Raw genomic sequence first — 17,886 nt, 5'->3', positions numbered from 1 at the left:
TTCCATACATCCAGTCTTGATTTCACATCTTTTTCCTGCATGTAGGAACAGTTCTGGTAGTTTTGTCTTGGAAAAAGTCTGAGCAGCTTCTTTTGAAGTGAAGTTTATGAAGTTATCATGGGGTTTATTCATTTGGTTTTAAACAAAAGAAGTTTGCACAACCTAAAGGGGTATGAAGGTTTGTACCTGGAGGGACCTGTCTGATTTAGGCTCTCACATCAGGTGCTCCTTTGGATTTCTGTTATCTGGTACTTCACTTTTTCTGTGCTGGTTTTTCATGGCTTGACAAAACAGTAACTTTTGGTTGAGTGAATGCTTGTTTTTCCTACCAGTTTTTGGAAGGAGTGAAGCAATACTTAGATTAAGATCTTTCCTGGTTATAGAGAAGCCTGTATTTCCTAGCAGTGTAGCAGTTCATCAGCTTTTACTAGCAGGCTGCACAAGCCAGGACACATCCAACTGTTCCTATGAAAAAGATGCTAGAAATGAGCAATTCCAGCAGAGTAGTATTTCTAGAGAAGACAGAGCATACTTTGCTCTAGGCTGTGTTTTGTTGTGTAAGAAAGCAAATGCTTGTCTTAGTGAAGCATTGGACAGCATAGTGAAACAACATAAGGGGGAAAAAAAATCCCTTTTGATGAGTCTTTGTTGCTTTGTGGCAAATGACCTCTCATTTAGTAAACTGAGTATGTGAGGTGATGCTTCCTTCAATAAAACTGCTGCTTTTTATTGCACTGGCAGCAGGAGGGGAGAAAACAGTGACTTAATGATTATTCATCAGTCACCGCCATGCTGCAGTGGTGGCTCCTTAAAAAAATAAAAAGCACACTGTGGATGCCCATCGTTGTAGGCCTCTGCTGCCACTCTGGTTATTGACAACTTTGTGTGATGCTGGGGCTTGACCTTCAACCACTGGGCTTCTCAATGTGCGTTTGGAAGTGGGAGGTTGTCAGCTCTGCTCATCTCTTCAGTGTGAGAAAGCCTCAGAGATAACTTGTGGGCTGGGAGTGTGTGACTTCTCTCCCCCCCACCCTGCTGTTCTGAGGTGTATCAGTGTGCTCTGAATAATTTGAATTTAGCAAAATAGTCGGCATGGGCTGAGTGGAGAGTTTATGCCCCAGCATCTTTAGCCTAAATAAGGGTTGAAATAAGTCTTGTTGTTTTCCTATATTTTAATTTTCATTTATTATGCAATCTGTGATTCATTTGGAAAAAATCTCAAAGCAGTCCTCAAACCCACTAGTTTACATTTTTTTGAGGGAGTTTCTTTACTTAAAGATAAAGAAAATGGTATTTAAGTGTGGTGTCTTCCACACACCTTCTGCCTTCTTCTCTTGTTTGCACTTTTCCCCTTAATTTTATTTTACATCAGTTTGAATAGCTCAGGCTTAGGGGCTGCAGTGCGGGTGGGTGATGCCCTCTCCTGGCAGCTGAGTAAAGTTTCTTGCGCTTATGTTCATTCTGTTTCTGCCCCTGTTTTGTCCTAATGTCAGTATTTATCTGTGTGTACATATAAAAATAAATCTAAGATGTGTGACCAAGGAGGAATATTTCTGACACTGGAGACAGCTGTTGCTAAAAAAATCCTGGCACTACTCATCAAATTAATAGGTTTATCCCTGAATTTACTCATTGTATGCTTAACAGTTATTAATTAGAAAATAATTATGCTTGGCCAAGTAAAGGTGAGCAGGAGTTCTGCTTAGAGCTGCAGGCTGTAAGACCACCACAACTTCACTTTTTTCCAACTTTCTCAGTATTTTTTCTGACTCTTTGCCTCACTATGTCCTGCTCTTTCTAGGATTTGTTCCCTTTGGTGGGATATAAAGTCCTCCTCCACTTGACCATATTTTTATTACATGTTTTTTTCTCTTCATAGTATTAATCCTGTTAACATCTGCTCTTTCCTGTTTTTTTTCTTCACTTTTTACTTCTTGCATTGCTTTTTATCTGTCTCTTGCATCTCTCTAGTCCCTGACTTTCTGCAGCTCCTCTCCTTGTACTGCCCCCTTTAGAGAGACCGGTTCAGATGCATGTGCTTCCTCTACATTGCACAGCAATGCAGAAAAGAAAAATAAATCGGAGTTTCAGTGTTTTCTTCTCTTCTTTTATCTATTTTTTGAAGGGTAAGTGAAAGAAAATTCCTCTGTTCAGCAGCACCCAGTACATGTGCCCCAGCCAAGGAATCCAGGTGCTGCTAGAGCAGAATCTTGGTTGTGGTGGAAAGAAGAGAAGCTCCAAAAAAACCCTTTCATGGGTCAAAATCAGTGTCTAGGCACACAGGATGAGAGAGGTGTTACCTGTTAGTCAGCAGCTTCCTTGCAGTCTGATTTACTTGCTTACAGTCTCACCCAGTCACACAGCAGAAACTGCCTAAGCAGCTGGTAAATTTGGCATGTTACCTGGGTGCACCTTTGGGGCCAGTGTTAGACAGTGCAGGGGTCCTACATTTATAGTTCCTGTAGGGGATGAGCCAAACATTGAAGCTTATGAATTTCTGTGTGTTTATACACAGCACCAGAAGTTCAATTTTGATGTATTTTTTTATGGTATTGCTGTTATTAAATGTGTTTCTGTGATGTCAAGAAGTTTGGGTCTGTGTAGTTTTAATACTGAAGGTAGTAAGAAAGCAGAAATGTATTTTTTTGATTAAAAATCTGTGGAGCACTGCAGCAGCTCAGCAGGACAGAGAGATGATTATTCTCTATCTCATTTGGCTTTATAGAAAATCACTGGTCCTCTAAGTGTTGGCATCTTGTTGCACCCTTAGTGGTTTTATGGTCTTGTTGACCCTTGTTTCGTGAAGCTCAACTTAAGGCTTTGAGCTGGGAGAGGCTGGAGCCTGTTTCCACCTGCTGGTTCACCTTCCCAGGGCAGGGTGATGCCTCGTGGTTGTTTGAGTCAACCTAAAGAAGTCTCAAAGGTCCTGCTCCCTTTTGGCACTGGGGTGCTGTGACTGTGCACGTTGCTCCTGGTGGAGTCACCCTTACAGAGCAGTGAACAAAGTGATGGCACAGCTGTAAGGAAGGGCTGCTTTCCTTCAGGTGGCAAACCCAGCTCTGCTGCTGTAAGAATAAGCAGAAACTGGGTTTTGAGTGTCTGTGAGAGTGAGAAGCCTCCCCATCCCCATTTCCAAATCCTGTGCTTTTGAAATTCATTTTTCATCTGTTAAACAGTGTGGTTACAGGAAACACACTTTTTCAGAACACATAATTCTCGAATGTGATGTCAGCTGGTGAGTGGCTGTGGTCTTTTTCTTTCCCCTTTAACCACATGTTCCAGCCTGAACTTTGTGTGTGTCTCTTTTCTACCTGGTTTTGTGTTCTGTAGATCTTTTTTACAGGACCTTTGTGGCCTGTCTTTGTTTCTTCCTTTCAGGTTTCATTTGTTTCCTGTTGCTGCACTTTGGTTTTCTTCTCCTTCCTTTCCTCTCATGACAGAGGCAGCTGAACGTGGGAAGAGGGAGCAAGGGGAGCAGCTGTAGTACGGAAGATGCAATGCCCTGATGGGTGCATCTTGCTTTCCTTCTCAGCACATCATTCTCTGCTCTCACATCTCACAGCCTTGAAAGGTGGTAGAATAACATACAGTTTTAACTTTCAGCAGTAGTGAATCTGCAGGAACCCACTGCTCATAGCTCTGCTTACCTGGTTATCTTCTGGCTATGCAGGAGTTAGACCTTGGTGATCCTGGTGGGTTTTGCCAACTCAGGGTATTTTATCATTCTGTGATTCACTGCCTGGGTCCGTGCAGATACCAGAGTGCCAGAGGAAGGGATGTGTGTGTGTGCTGTGCTGGGTATTTGTCAGCTTAGAGCAAGTAATTGTTTGGAAAGCAAATGCTCAGAGCAATTAGGCTGAATTGCTCTCTGCAAACACGCTGATTAATTCAGACTTTCTCTGTTTTCAGGGTATCTGCAATTAGATCATTAGGCCTTCAGATTTATTAATTATTGCCATGTATTAGGCAACTTTTCTCACTTCTTTTTGAAAGGCGCAATCATGGCTCATTTACAACTGCTGAGAGTTGGAACGGTGCTGAGCACTCGTTTGGATGTTTTCTGGATGCCCTGTGGCTCTGTGAGCAAGGGCTTGTGCTGAGAGTGCCTGTCTGTGCCAGCTTCTGGAAGTGCAAAGTGTGTGCCTGAAACTTTGCCTTGTAGCCAGTGATCCCTGTGAGCATCCTGCCTGCACTGGCGTGGGAAAGGAATGCACTGAGATAGGAACCTCAGAAAAACAAGAGGAGTTCAAACAAAAGCAATTTATGTGTCTGGAGGAGTTCAAACAAAAGCAATTTCTATGTCTTCCCATGCTTGTAATGTTAAATTAGGTAATGTAGGAATGATAGCATAGAAGGAGAATATTTGGGCCCAGAGAACAGCCTGTGACTCCTCTTGTGTCAGAACTGTAGTTTAGAAAACAGGTTTCTTAAATTGTTCTAGCTCCATCCGTTGTCAGAGCTGAGTCTTGGGGGGCACCTGCCTGCGTTAAAAGCTCACACTGCATTTCCTGGGACCTTGTAAGAAGATTTTATTAGTGTAAAGACTCAGAATACAAGAAACAACACTGAGTTGGGGTTGTTTAGCATGCAGGAGAGAACGCTCCAGGGAGATCTTGGAGCCTCAGCCAGTGCCTACAGCAGTGCTCAGCTGGACTAATTCTTACCAAAGACAATTCTGTGCTTTATGTCACATGTCCCTAGAGTATGTGGCATTTTGGTAGATTTTTCCTCAGTTCCTTTGCTTTTGTTTTTGGTGTTTCTAAAGTGTCTTGAATAGAAAGTGCTTTATCTGCATCTTTCTTTCTATTAATGTTAAGTTCAGGCATTTTTTCCCCACCTTCATCCTCCCATCAACTGGGAGTGTGTTTGCACACTTCCTTCACACTTCTCTGGTGTTTTCAGTTTATTTGGGCTTTTTTTGTGGTGGTTTTCTTTTTAGGTTTGTGTGTGTAATTTTTTTTTTTTTTCTGGTTGGTTTTATTTTCCCCTGGAACCTTTTGGGACTCTGCTTGTTTCCAAGCAATGTTTCATTTCCATCTGGCCACGTAAAACTAGCTGGGCACAAAACTTTCCAAAATCACCTGAATTTCCTGCCAGCAGAATACTTCTTTTTCTGATTTCCCCTTGAAGCCTTGATCTTGGCTGTTTTGCTACAAGGATGTAGTGGTTTTCTACTTAAAAAGAAAAATGTGTGTTCCATTTTAGAATGTCTTTTACTCCTTGTCGTAAATAACTCCAGTGATTCTATTTCTAGGAAGATTTTCAGATATTTATTCTTTACATGCATATAAAATAAATCCTTAATTTCCTTCTTCAGATTAAAATTTAGTTTTTTAACCAAAACTTAAGATGGTCTAGGTTATATTTCACACTGCTCTTTGATTTTTTCAAGATTTTAAGGCAATTTGGTGGTCATTTTTATTTATTTATTTATGGAACGAGACTTGTTTCATATGCTACATTTCCAGTAAGTTTGCTCCCATAAAACAGTGTGTGGCTTGAAATTATATTGGGTCTTCTGGGTTTGTTGGGTTATTTTTTCCCTCGCTCTGAAGCGGTGGATGTGATCCATCCCTCTGTAGCTGCTAGAGGGCAGCAGTATCCATTTAAAAACACCTTTAACAGTTTCTTGGGCTACTAAACCCTCTCCTGCTGCCCTGTCCCAGCAACTTTCTGCTCACTGAAGCTTTCTGAGATTTTAGGTGATGTCTGGTCTACCTGCACTCATTGTTTTTTAGCGTTAGTGGAAGAACATAGAAATTAAATTGGTATTATGCAAAGGAATTCCAGGGAGCATCACTGCTGATCGTTCTTTCTCTCATGGGGAAAGAGGCCTAGCTGATGGAATGATTTTTTTTAAGAGGCCAGCCTTCCTTTTTACTGTTATTTGGTTTGCTTTAGGCTTAGAAACAGATTATCTTGGCTTTTTATATCTTTTGTCCATATATTTTATACTGTGGGGGAACCTACTTCTTTCACTGCACAATATACAAATTAACCTCAAAGCACCTTGCTTTTCCCACCAGAGAGATGTATTTTGGGGGTAAAATTCTCAACTGGTTTTAACAATAATCCATTCCCCTCTTGGTACTGCTACAGCTGATGTGAGTGAGACCTTGCTTTCAGAAGAGCCTGCATGCACGTGCTTAAAAGTTGTTGATTCAGTTGCCTTCACTAGGAAATGGATGGTAAAAAGCCTTTTTTTTTTTTTTTTTTAAATTGGTCTGGCATCTTCAGAAAATTATCCATTTCTGTCACAGTTAAAAGAAGATTATAAACAAAAAATCCTTTTTTTAGACTGGTTCATCTCTAACATCACCAGGCTCTTTTCAAGAAAAGTTATGTTTTTCTGCCTAGATTGTAGATTGTCTCTTATAAATAGCTTTTAATAGACCCAGACGTCTTTCTGAGCTTGAATCCAGAAGGCTTCAAGCCCTGAATTCAAATGCAGTCAGTAATTTGCAGTCTGTGCTGTTCATCCCATCAGGAGAGGCTTGCCCACCTGGCTTATTTCTCATTCCCTGTCAACTATTCTGCTCACCTGGATGCAATCTGGGGCATCTTAAAGGAAACCAGAACCAGACACAATGAGCAGGGAGCTTCTCCAGCATCTTGGGAACGACCTGGAGCAGGCCCGTGGGGAGGCCGTGGTGCCATATCCATCCCTGACATTTCCCCACGGCCACCCAGCCTCACCCCAGTGACCACCAGTGGCCCCCAGGTGCTGTGTCCCACTGCCCAGGTGACAGTCCAGCTGCTGGGTGCCACCGAGGCACCATCCTGTCGTTTGTAGGCCGCGGCAGCCGCGCTCTGGTGCCGACCCCTGTCCCCCTCTGGCCTAGTTGAGATGTCACCCCCGTGACAGCCCGACAGGCGAGCGCCGCAGGACCCCCCCTCCCCGCCCCGCCACAATTATTTTCCCTCACAATTAACACCGGTGCTAACTTGACACCTTTCCCTTGTCTGGCTTTTGTAAGCCGCCGTCCCCCTCTCGCCGTTCATTCGCGGCGTTAATATTTTCCGCGGCGCGGATGCCGCCGCTCACCCGTGAAGCCGCTGGAACATTATGGAGCTGTCAAGATAGCAAGGGATTACCCAGGCTGCCTTGCTGGGGTAAGTGACACCACTGAGGCCCCGCTTTGAGATGTTTATTTTGAGAGTAAGCTGACAAGCATGAAGGCCTGATCCCAGAGTGGCAATCTTATTTAATTAAGGGCCTCTTTTTATTATAGCTTCCCCCCCCGCCTTTTTTTTTTTTTTTATGTACAATGTATACTATTATATAAACAAAACATATATTCCTTTTATATATATGCCTTTCCTATATATTCCTTTTATATAAATTATTTTTCTATATATGTGTATGTTTCTATATATAAATATGTGTAAATATAAAGGAAGAGTTTATTAAAAATAAATACATGAGAATGATCGCTAAAGCCTGGCTCACATGAGCAGTGCTGGGCAGCCCTTCCCTCCCCCACCTTTTATTTTACTTCACTGTATAACAACCTGGAAAGCTTTTCAGAGCAATAATGCAATTGGGAGGCTTACTTAGCTATAGTCTTCCTGCTTCCCATCCTCAGAGAAAGGGCTTGGAGTTTTCTGCTTGTTGGTATTGAACTTGCTGGCTGTTTGCTTTTATTCTGTATCTCCTATTTTTCTCTCCCTTTTCAGGTTTTGCCCTTTTTCATGGGTTTTTTGTGCCAAAAGCAGATGAGTTATGGCCATAAACCACCTGCCTCTATCGTCTCTTTGTGCTTTCATTTCATCACTTGCTTTCCTTGTCTTGGCCAGTTGCTATTTCATGCACAGAATAGGTTGTGAACATTATTATTATTCTTACTTTTAATTATGCAGTTTTGTCCAGCTTACCCCGTTAATAAAAGTCCGTGGATTTTTTGCTTTTTTTTGGTCTTTTAAAATCTTTTTGAAGTGACACCAAAGAGCTCAGCACTGTTATTTCTTAATTCTGCATCTTCTGAGGACTGCTGCCCCCCACACTGTGGGGCTATGATCTATCTGTGTGTTCCCACTCCTGGAAATTGTGCTGGTTTTAAGCTGGATGCTTTGTATAAGAGTATAATCATAGTTCTGAGAAATTTTTAGGGAAAGGTCTAGTCCTAACCCATCGGGAACAATGAGAATCTGCCCTCCGACTTTCCTGGCTTTGGATCAGGCCCTTACTATTATTCTCTCTGAGAGAAGAAGAAAAAGAAAATTCTGTTTAAGAAGTCTGCAGCTTGCTCTTTTTTTTAACAAAAAAAAAAAAAGTTTTTTTCAACAATTATTATTCAGGAAAAGGATCAGCTGCAGACTGTATTTGAAAGCCTGATATTTTGAAACTGATATTTTCCTTCTGTGAATGAAACACACTTTATGTGCAGAACAGACCAGGTTCTACAACTCTTCCCTTTTGAAATTAAAGTAGAATAAAAACTTTCTATAGTTCTTAGAAATATGTCTGTCTCCCAGGAGCACAATTCTTTACAATGCTGCGTAATTCCAAATAGATGCTTACACATAATTATTTTTTATTGAGTTTAGGTCTATCTTACATAACACTGATGAAAACTTTGGATGTTTAAATACAGATTTTTCACATACAGGTGCACCAAATCATTGGCAAGACTGAATAATGCTCTTAGGCTGGGTTATCCTGGACTGCCATATATTTGTTGGGCCAGTGGGAACCAGGGAGGAGAAGTTCAGATTATTTCTGACTCTGAAGTCTGCTGTAGAAATCAGTCTTTTCCTCCAGCAGCCCTCGCTGCAGGCTGGGGGGAAGCCAGGACCATCACCTTAGCTGTTACCCTTCTAATGAAACTGAACTGTTAGGAGGGAAATTTAATTCCAACTATAATGTACAATACAGAAAATACTGGATATGACAGGTGAATGGCACCTAGGCTCAGTTAATTGTAGATGCTGCTACATCTCAGTTTGATTTTTCCCCTTTATTTGCAGCTTGTGAAGATTTTTTTTTTGCAAAAAAAATTGTATGAATAACTAAATCAACCATCATCTAGTTAAATCCTCCCTGTGCCTTGTTCCCCCTCTTACCTGGTGTCCTGCATGGTGGCTGGTGTTAGTGCAGATGCCACCAGTTTAATAACAATAATTAAAAGTTGATTCCCTCTTCTGTTTTCCTTTGACAGATGCAAGTCTTTCTATTGCTGCTGAGTGGCACGAGCCTCACGCTCTGTCCATGGACATCTGCTCCATAAAAACAAGGGACATAATTGCCATGGCGAATTGTGCCACTTGGATTAAAAATCATGTTACCTGGACAGTGCTTGTTTTTACAGAGTCTGTTCTCTGTGTGGTTTTTATCCTGAGCTGATGAATAACGTCGGCATTTTTCCACTGAAACCCCAAATTGGGTTTTAAGTAAATTGGCAAAGTGACACCAGTGATGAAATCCTGACGGGTATTTTAGCTATTGTTACTGGTTTCCTTGGAGCTCCTATCCCAGTTACGATGCTCTGGAGTTTGGTCCTTTGAATATATTCCTAGTCACAGCATCACATTTTCTCTCTTCCACTGTGTCATTAGTTGGCCTGTAAATAGTGCTTTAATTCTGCTTCTGTTTGCTCTTTTACCAAATTAAAATTTTAACAGAGTTGTTAAACAACAATTAATGTTCTTTAAAAATGAAACAACAGAGATCAGGCAAACAATGAAGGTTTTTTGGTTGCCTGCTTTCAGATAACTTTCTGGTTCTGTCTGTAAATTTCCTGTATGAATGAGCAATTTTTATATAGGTAATTAAGTATACGCATGTATTTGTAAAATAGGTAATTACCATTAACTGTTTTTAATTATTTTATGAAAATACAATTTACGGTAGTGGAGTTGCATACAGGCATGCTAATCGATTTTTTATTTAATATCACAGGTACAAGTGACCCATATGTGAAGTTTAAACTGAATGGCAAAACCCTCTACAAAAGTAAGGTAGTCTACAAGAACCTCAACCCAGTTTGGGATGAAACTGTTGTGCTGCCCATACAGACCCTCGATCAAAAACTCTGGATCAAGGTAAGTTTTGGTCTTTTGGTAAGATTTTTGAAAGACTGGCCAATATTTTTTTAAGCAATTATTTTCAGCTTTAGAAACATACTGATTTTTATTCGCTGTAGCAGCATGGCATAAAACTCAATCCGATTTAAGAGCTTCAGCAATTTCAAATTAAAATGCACATATGTCTTTCCCAGATTTTACTTGCATGTTTTGCTTTCCGTCTGTAAAAACCCAAGTTTGAAATAAAACTCCTTGACTGGATCTGTTTAAAGCCGTGGAGCTGAATTCTGCTCTCTCTCTCCCCCGGTGCTTGTGCAAACTCAGGGAAACCAAGGGCGGTTTCGGAAGCACGTTTTAGGAGTGTAATTTGGCTGGGCTGCACAGAATTATTACCTGGGATGCAGCCGTGACAAGTAGCAAAGCCTTTTCTGGTTATGAGTAACGTTACAGTTACCAGAACCACAAGCTACCAGTTGTGAGCACTAATTGCTAAAACATCTGTAAGCAGAAGTACCTGATTTTTGTGCAGCGTTTCATTATGCTGTCGTGCAGAGTATAAAGGAGCAGGCACAATCCATAGCAGCACACATGTCTCTGTTTACATAATATTAAGAAGATACTTTCAAAATGCTGGTTAAATATTTAGCTAAAAATACAAATTAAAGCGGGGAGATGGAAAGTGATCCCTGAATTACATCTAAGCTTTGATCTTTCAAATACAAAATTGAACTGAAAGGGCTTAAAATATCTGTTCTTTCATCGCCTGGGATAAAACTGGCTTATGATGTGAAAATTGGAAATATTTGTCTTATTTTGCCACCAGGTGTACGATCGTGATTTAACCTCTTCAGACTTCATGGGCTCGGCATCTGTAGCGCTCACTGAACTTGAACTCAATAGGTAACAGTTCATTTAATTAAAGGTTATTAATGCAGCTTAACTGAGAAACAGAGGGAAGTAGTGAAATGCTTTTTTTCTGGCTTGGGGATTTTTTTTTTCTATTCATGAAAACTTATTTTTGATAGAAGAGTGGGGATTTCAAGAGAAATCACTTGAGATCTATCTCTGCAGACGTTTTTATCCGGCGTTATGTGCCGGGTTCAAATCCAGCCTGGACGGAGCCCAGTTCTGGGACTAAGAATTTCTGAATTCAGCGTTGTTTAGGGAAAGCTTCACCAGGACAATTTATGGAGGTGGAAGAAGGAAGAGGGGGAGAAGGTTTGGGACCTGTCCTCAGCCCCACGGGGTGCCTTTCTCTGGGGCTGAGGAGCATTTTGCCTGGCTGCTGCCAGCGCCCTTTTCCAGCCTCCCCCCGCATCCATCCGTGCCTGCAGCAGCTGCATCTGGCCCTGATTTAGTGCCGAGGCAAGCCCTGTGCCTTTTGTCTGCTGCTGCTGCTGCTGCTTGGGCTCAGTGTGGAGCTGGAAGCCAGGAATTCAAGTTTTAGTTGTTTCTTTTATACTCTCTTGCTGTGCAATGACTTCTTTTTTTTTTGGGAAATGAGTTTTCCCTGTGTGGGGGGTGTTGTAGCTCCTGTGGCTGTTGTATCTGAATTTCTAGAAATGTTAATTTGTCCATGAGATAGTGCCACCAGGTAAAATACCAGCATTCCTATTTCCAGCAAGGGAACAGAGTCATGGAGGAGAATTAAAAGCAGAATAAATATCTCTGGAGTCAAATACAAACCATTAATATTAGAAAATTCACTTGGAGTGACAGTTTCCCTGTCACTCTTCTGTGTAGTAGAGGTAGTAGTAACTTAATTCAGTGTGTACCTGCATATGGAGGGTTATGAGTAGTGAGCAGTGCTATAGGAGCACTGTGCTGCATTATTAAAAGAGGGGTGTATTTTTTCAGGACCAAGAAAGAACTTTCCAGATTTCCCATTTTAACATTTAAACTCAATACTGGGAATTTCAGACAAGAAGCTGAAATTTGCACAGCTCAGCCTGACCTTTAATAATCAACTTGAGTTAACTGGAGTCAATAAATGCACAACTTTTTTTTATTTTTTTTTCCTTTTTTTGTTGCTGTGTAGAACTACTGAACAGATTTTAAAACTGGAAGATCCCAACAGTTTAGAAGACGACATGGGAGTGATTGTATTAAACTTGAGTCTAGCAGTCAAGCAAGGAGACTTCAAGAGAAATGTAAGTGGCTTAGGAAATCAAATTTGTAGCTGGAATTTGTAGGGGGGAGAAAAGAAGAGCTGGCATAATCTGATTTACTGGGAAATGCCACCTTTATTTTCATCCTCTGAGACTCAATATTGAAATCGAGATAGTGCATAACTTCAAAAAAAAAAGCAACAACCCATGTATTTAGGTGGGTTAAAGTTGTGTGGACATTTGTAGCTGGGTGCTTCTGTCGTGTCAGTGTGATGTGCACTGTGGCAGTGCTCTCTGTGCTCTGGCCATGTGTCCAGCACTGCAATGGGCAGGTTGAAGAAAAGCTATTATATTTCCTTTTTGTTTTTTTAACAACAATGAAAAAAACTTATCCAGGTGAAATCTAAAAACTGAGTGTGGATGTCAAGACTTAAACTGTCCTGTGGAGGAGCACCAGGCTGAGAGGAGGAGATTGCTGGAAAAACCCTGATCTTCCCACTGGCAGTTTCACTGAGTTAACTGAACTTGGCTCCTGATGCAGAAATATGGTGATCAGTTATGTTAGAAACCCAGAGAAGCTGGGCAGAGATTGGGAACACCATAACTGAAGCTAATAGTTTTTTTTAAAATTTCAGGTCCTGCACGTGGCTTTTTTGCTTCTATTTTTAAAGTTTTCTCCTAGTGTTTATACAGAGTGTGCAGCACACAAATATTGGTGAATAATCCTGCTCCTGGCCAGCAAGGGATGGAGAATACCCAAGATCAGGCAGTTACTTGGACTGTCTTAAAAACCAGAACTAGTTTTAAATATATGTAATACATATTAAGAGAAAATATTTCTACAAGTTTTCTGCAGAGCTGAGTATGAAACTTGCTGTTTACAGCACATTATTGAATTATAGGTATGGAATTCCAGCCTGAATGGGATTATTTATAGAAACATAAATGTTTCAAGGGGTTGGAAAGCAAAATGAGAAGAAGCTAATGTGGGATATCTGCTGTTCATTATTTATTTTCCAAATACATGCCTTTTTCAGAATTGTGAAGTCTTAATTAATAAGGTAACAATAGAGTTATTTTTATCTCACCATGTGATTATTTGAAAGCTGAATGGCAATATTTAAAATAATGGTGTATTTATACGTCTATATTATGAGACGGTTTTTATTTGGAGTGTGAACTCCCCTCTAACTTGTACAAGACAGCATTGTTGGCATGTGTAACTGAATTGCAAGAAAGGGTGAAGCAAAAATGTAAAGTTACTTCAGCAAAAAAGTTAGTTTAGTCAGAAGAACCTCAGGAATTCTAGGATTTTTAGTAAGGCCTGGGCTAAAGTGGACCTAGCCAGTGAAACAAAGCTTATTGGTTTAAATAGCAGCTTTTGGTACTCTTGGGTGCTTAGTTAACATTCAGAGTGCAGATGATAGAAGAGCTGGTGCACACTGTAATTTTTTTTAAAGACAATGTTTTAAGCCCTCATATTTCAAATGCAGATTGCTCAGCCATTTCCAAAGGAATCAGAACAGTGAAATAGCTCTGTCCACATTAGCACTTAACAGCACGATGATTTTTTTTCCCCCTTTTTAAATTAGCTTACTGTAGAACCAGATGGCACCAAAAGTATAAGCCATGTTTCTTACTAATGGCTCTGGGTCCCTCCACTTTTTATTCTCAATTACTTTTTTTTTTTATTGCCTCTTTTTTTGGTGCAATGCAGGTATTTTGAGCATGTTGGTTGTTATGTTCCATGAGGCAGGGAAGGTAGATGGAGATGCAGTTGTAGATTTAGCCCTGTATTTTGTAATAGGCTTTTCTAACTCATTTGACAAGCTGTTGTTTGAATTATTTTACTAAACACTTTCCCCATTTTACTCCTTACCTGTTTCCTTTCCCTGGATTCTCTTTGGTGCAATAATGGGGAGTCATGAACAGAGATGGTCAAGTCGAAAGAAACGAACTTCATCCAAGGTAATCCATATTTATTTTTTTTTTCCAATTAACGAAAATGAAGGTCCCCTCCCAAAATCTGTGCCCTCCTCTGAAACAGGCTAAACAAAGGAAAGCTCACAAGTGTAGAGGCAACCTGTCACAATGTGATGGCTATGATAACCTTTTTTGATTTTTCTATTCATTGTGATGGGAAATTGCTGCTGTTTTCTAATTGTAGGTGCCATGATTGTGTCTAGTGGCAAGTGAACATAAGACCCCATTCACCAAGAGCTGTAGAAAGGGAGACAAACTTTCTGTACTAAGGAAAGGGGTGTAAATTCAACTGAAGTGGAAGGAGCTGTGGAGGGTTTGATCTGTTCCAGAGCACCCAGACTGTGGCTGGTGCAGGAGTTGGATGAGGCTCTCCTGGATCCCTGTCTGTCTTTGGGGCTGCCTCTCACCATGGGTGGAATTTTGTGAGGCAGTATTTCTTCTGGTTGCCCCTGTGGGTTTTGAAATTTCTTTTGTTCTTGGGATGGAGGCTGAGCTGGGAGTTTTCATTGCCTCCATTGTAACAGGATTTCCAAGATTTGTGTGTTGCCACATGTCCATGTAGATTGCTTCCCTTGGTCTCCTGTAGGATCCCTGCAGGCTTCCATTACTTTTATATTCCTGTATCATTTTTGCATTAGATTTTGACTTGTTCAGGAAACAGACTGTGGCTTTTTATGTGTTCTGTAAAGCCTTAATTTGCTATTGAGTAAATAACAATGATACAGACAGTGCAAGCCCCAATACCCAGCTTGAGAGCTGTACAGTCTCAGTCTCTGAAAAGCAGAATTTGGCTCTTAAGATGAGTGTGTTCTCATGATATTTTTCCTCTGTAACTACCGGTTTGTGCCTAAATAGATTGAATCATTAACCTCCTCTTGTTTTATTCATTCCAACTGTGGTGTGCTGTGTAGAGGAGCCAACCATCTCAGGTATTGTGCCAGCAAGAATGTTTTTGTCAACAGAAGAAGTGCAAAGTACAGCCTTTGGAGCCCTGATTGCAGGGATATTGCAGTGCTTGGAGCAGAGAGCTGCCAGGAATCCCTGAATGCTACTTGGTAGATAGTGATGGAATAACTGAAGAGCTCATCACTTCAGTTTTTAACTAAAACACTGGAAATTACTGTGCCCTGGCTCGGTCAGTGTTGCTTCATCCCCATCTTTCTCACACAGCTGTCACTGGATGCTGGTTGGCTTTGGGACCTGGGAAAGGGGGTCAGGTTTTTAAACTCAGGTTCTTTTTCTTCAGAATAGCCAAAATTCTGTCTTGGTTGCTGTTACTGGAAGTTTTGGGGTGTTTTTTTTTTTTCTGTTTAGGGTTTTTTTTTTTCCTTTTTTGTTTTTATGCAATATCTCATTTCGTTTTGTATAATTTCTTTTCATATGTGTTTTTGGACCTTTAGCTGTCATCCTTTCATCTCACAAGACTCTGTCTTGTGCCTTAATACCTTTCAAAATAAAATTAAGAGATGCTGAAGCGTGGTGCTGATGTAGGAGACATAAAAGAATTGTTTAAAATGAAAAAAGCTTCAACCCTGTGCTCTGTTCTGTTCCAGTCACTAGAGGGTAGGAGAGCTTCAGCTCTTCCTAGGGAAGACACAGTTCATGCTCCAGTGTGATCTCTAAAGAAAACCTCTGTGACCATCCAAAGGCAGTAAAAAATATTTCCCAGCATGCGCCGGAAAAAATCTGACAAAGCAGTATTTCCTGGTTTATTGATTCTGCTACTGCACTAAAACACTAGTACTGTACATCAATAACCATCTTTAGTTAGGAAACTCTGCTCTGTGGAAGCAGTACTAGCAGTTTGTGGCAGAACATAAAGGCTAGGAAGAAAAATTGTGTGCATGGGGAATATAGGTGTCTAGGGAAGGCACAAGAGGTTATGGAAGAATAGCCAGAGAGTATGATGGGGTAGAAAACAATGCTGCTGGACGAGATAAAGATACAGGGATAAGGAGAACAGGGGAAATGGAGAGAGCTCTGTAATGGATACACAAGCTTGTCTGTTTTTTGGCTCCTGAGCTGACTCTGGTTGGGTGCTGCAGGAGGAAAACACAGTTTACTTTCCATTTGAGCAGCTGAACTGAGACATCTAAATTTCCTCTCTCCAGGTTTAAGCAAATAAAAGTTTTCTATTTGAAATAGTTTTCCTGGGATTTTTTTTTTTTTCTTTATGTGCTGAACTGCAGCTGACCCTTATTGTAATATTTAGCTTTTCCTCTTCTATAAATACAGGGAAAATGACTTATTTTAAGGATGGACAAAATGAATATAACTTTCACAGCTGTTTTTTAATCTGTATTGCCTACATGAAAGAAATCTGATTATCCTCTAATTTGACCATTTTGTGTTGTCTTAATGCAGATTTGGCACATCAGTGTCCTAAATGAGTCTTTTCACATTAATCACGGGATTCTTGCTGACTTCCCAAATTTACCCCAAATGTTGATGGCATTGATACCTGTTGCAGCTCCATGTCAGACTGGCAGCAGGGCTCATGTGGGCTGTGGTGGATACTTCACTCTCTTCATGTGTGTTCTCTGAGCTCCCTTGCTTTTTGAAGAAAGAGCTGCATTTCAGACAGCAACCGAAACTGTGTCAGCACAAGATCTCCAGTCCAGCTCCAGTAGCCTCATGGTCATTACAGGGAGTATGCAGGAAGGATTCCAGCAACTCAGTATGGTCTTTTAAATCATTTTGGAGCAAGAGCTGTTGAACTGCATGATTTAGGTATCTCTTGGTTATTACGCAGTATATATTTTTCACTGCTGCTGGAAGGGAATCACTGCGTATTTGGGTGGATTCCCAAGACATGGGCAGCACATTCAGATCCCTCATTTTTCATGGGAGCTGAGAACAGCATTGTCCTCGGTGGGAGCTGTTTTTTCAAGAGTGTGTCTTTCTTCTTTTCCTCATGGAGGGTGGCATTGCAAAGGAAAGAGGATGCCATTAGGCAGCATTAATGTATTCACTCATATCTGTCTATTGACAAGCTCTCCCCTCTGTTCTGCTTTCCTTTCTGGGGCACAGAGGGAGTTAGGGAGGGGTAGCTCTCTGCTGGAGCCCAACATGCTGATGCTCAGTACCCTTGTTTGTCCCGGGTGGCTTGAGTCTCACCCTGAGTGCCCTGCACGCTATTTCCAGTTTTGTACAGCTGAATAACCTTTAAGTGTTGAACATCCAGGAGGCAGATAAGCAGGTCTGCTTGGGGTGGATTGACCTGCAGCAGTTCAGTCCTGAAACAAAAGCGATGGAATTGCCACCTTGATAGCCTAAGCTGATTGAATAAATTGGCTGAAAGGCTGACCGGACCCAAGGGCTCCTCAAGCATCTCATCGCAGGAGAGAATCCCTCAATCTCCTTTCTATTTTTTTTTTTTTTTGTTTCCCTGTGTGGGCTGTTAGGTTTCATTTTTGTCTGCCTCATTGTGTTTGGCTCTCTCCCCCAGTCCCCCGTGGGCAGCGGAGCTCTCCGGGCGCTCGCGGGGACGCGCTCGCCACAGGGTCACGCCTCGTGGTGCCAATCTCGTGTTGGTTCACTTGCCTTTCCCACTGCCCTCTCCTCTTTCCCAAGGGGAAACTGCCTCTGCAAAAATGGTTTCTCAGCCTAATGAGGAGAGGTCCGAAGAGTCCTCCTATTTGTGTGTTGTTGTTTTCTCAAATGGCAAATTACGTGGCCCAGTTTTGACGTTGACCTCTTCACAGGGATTGCAGCAGGCTTTCTGTTGTCCTGTCTCATCCTTTTAAATGAAAGATGGGAGAGATGGGCTCAC

The 17,886-nt window shown here is 41.3% G+C and overlaps 1 protein-coding gene across 5 annotated transcripts in view; it reads left to right on the top strand.

The window, feature by feature from the left end:
• MCTP2 (multiple C2 and transmembrane domain containing 2) overlaps nt 1–17,886 on the top strand; it is a 117,710-nt gene that overhangs the window by 23,353 nt on the left and 76,471 nt on the right. For all 5 annotated transcript variants that reach the window (XM_086848291.1, XM_086848288.1, XM_086848289.1 and 2 more), the window contains 4 exons: nt 9,899–10,041; nt 10,847–10,923; nt 12,062–12,173; nt 14,064–14,099. In XM_086848291.1, coding sequence (XP_086704417.1) covers nt 9,899–10,041; nt 10,847–10,923; nt 12,062–12,173; nt 14,064–14,099 — 368 coding nt within the window. The remainder of the gene's footprint in view (nt 1–9,898; nt 10,042–10,846; nt 10,924–12,061; nt 12,174–14,063; nt 14,100–17,886) is intronic.

Source organism: Cyanistes caeruleus, chromosome 13 (assembly GCF_971803275.1).
Source record: "Cyanistes caeruleus chromosome 13, bCyaCae1.hap1.1, whole genome shotgun sequence".
Taxonomy (NCBI): Eukaryota; Metazoa; Chordata; class Aves; order Passeriformes; family Paridae; genus Cyanistes; species Cyanistes caeruleus.
The sequence above is the reverse complement of the archived record's forward strand: the minus strand, read 5'-3'. Positions and strand labels throughout refer to the sequence as shown.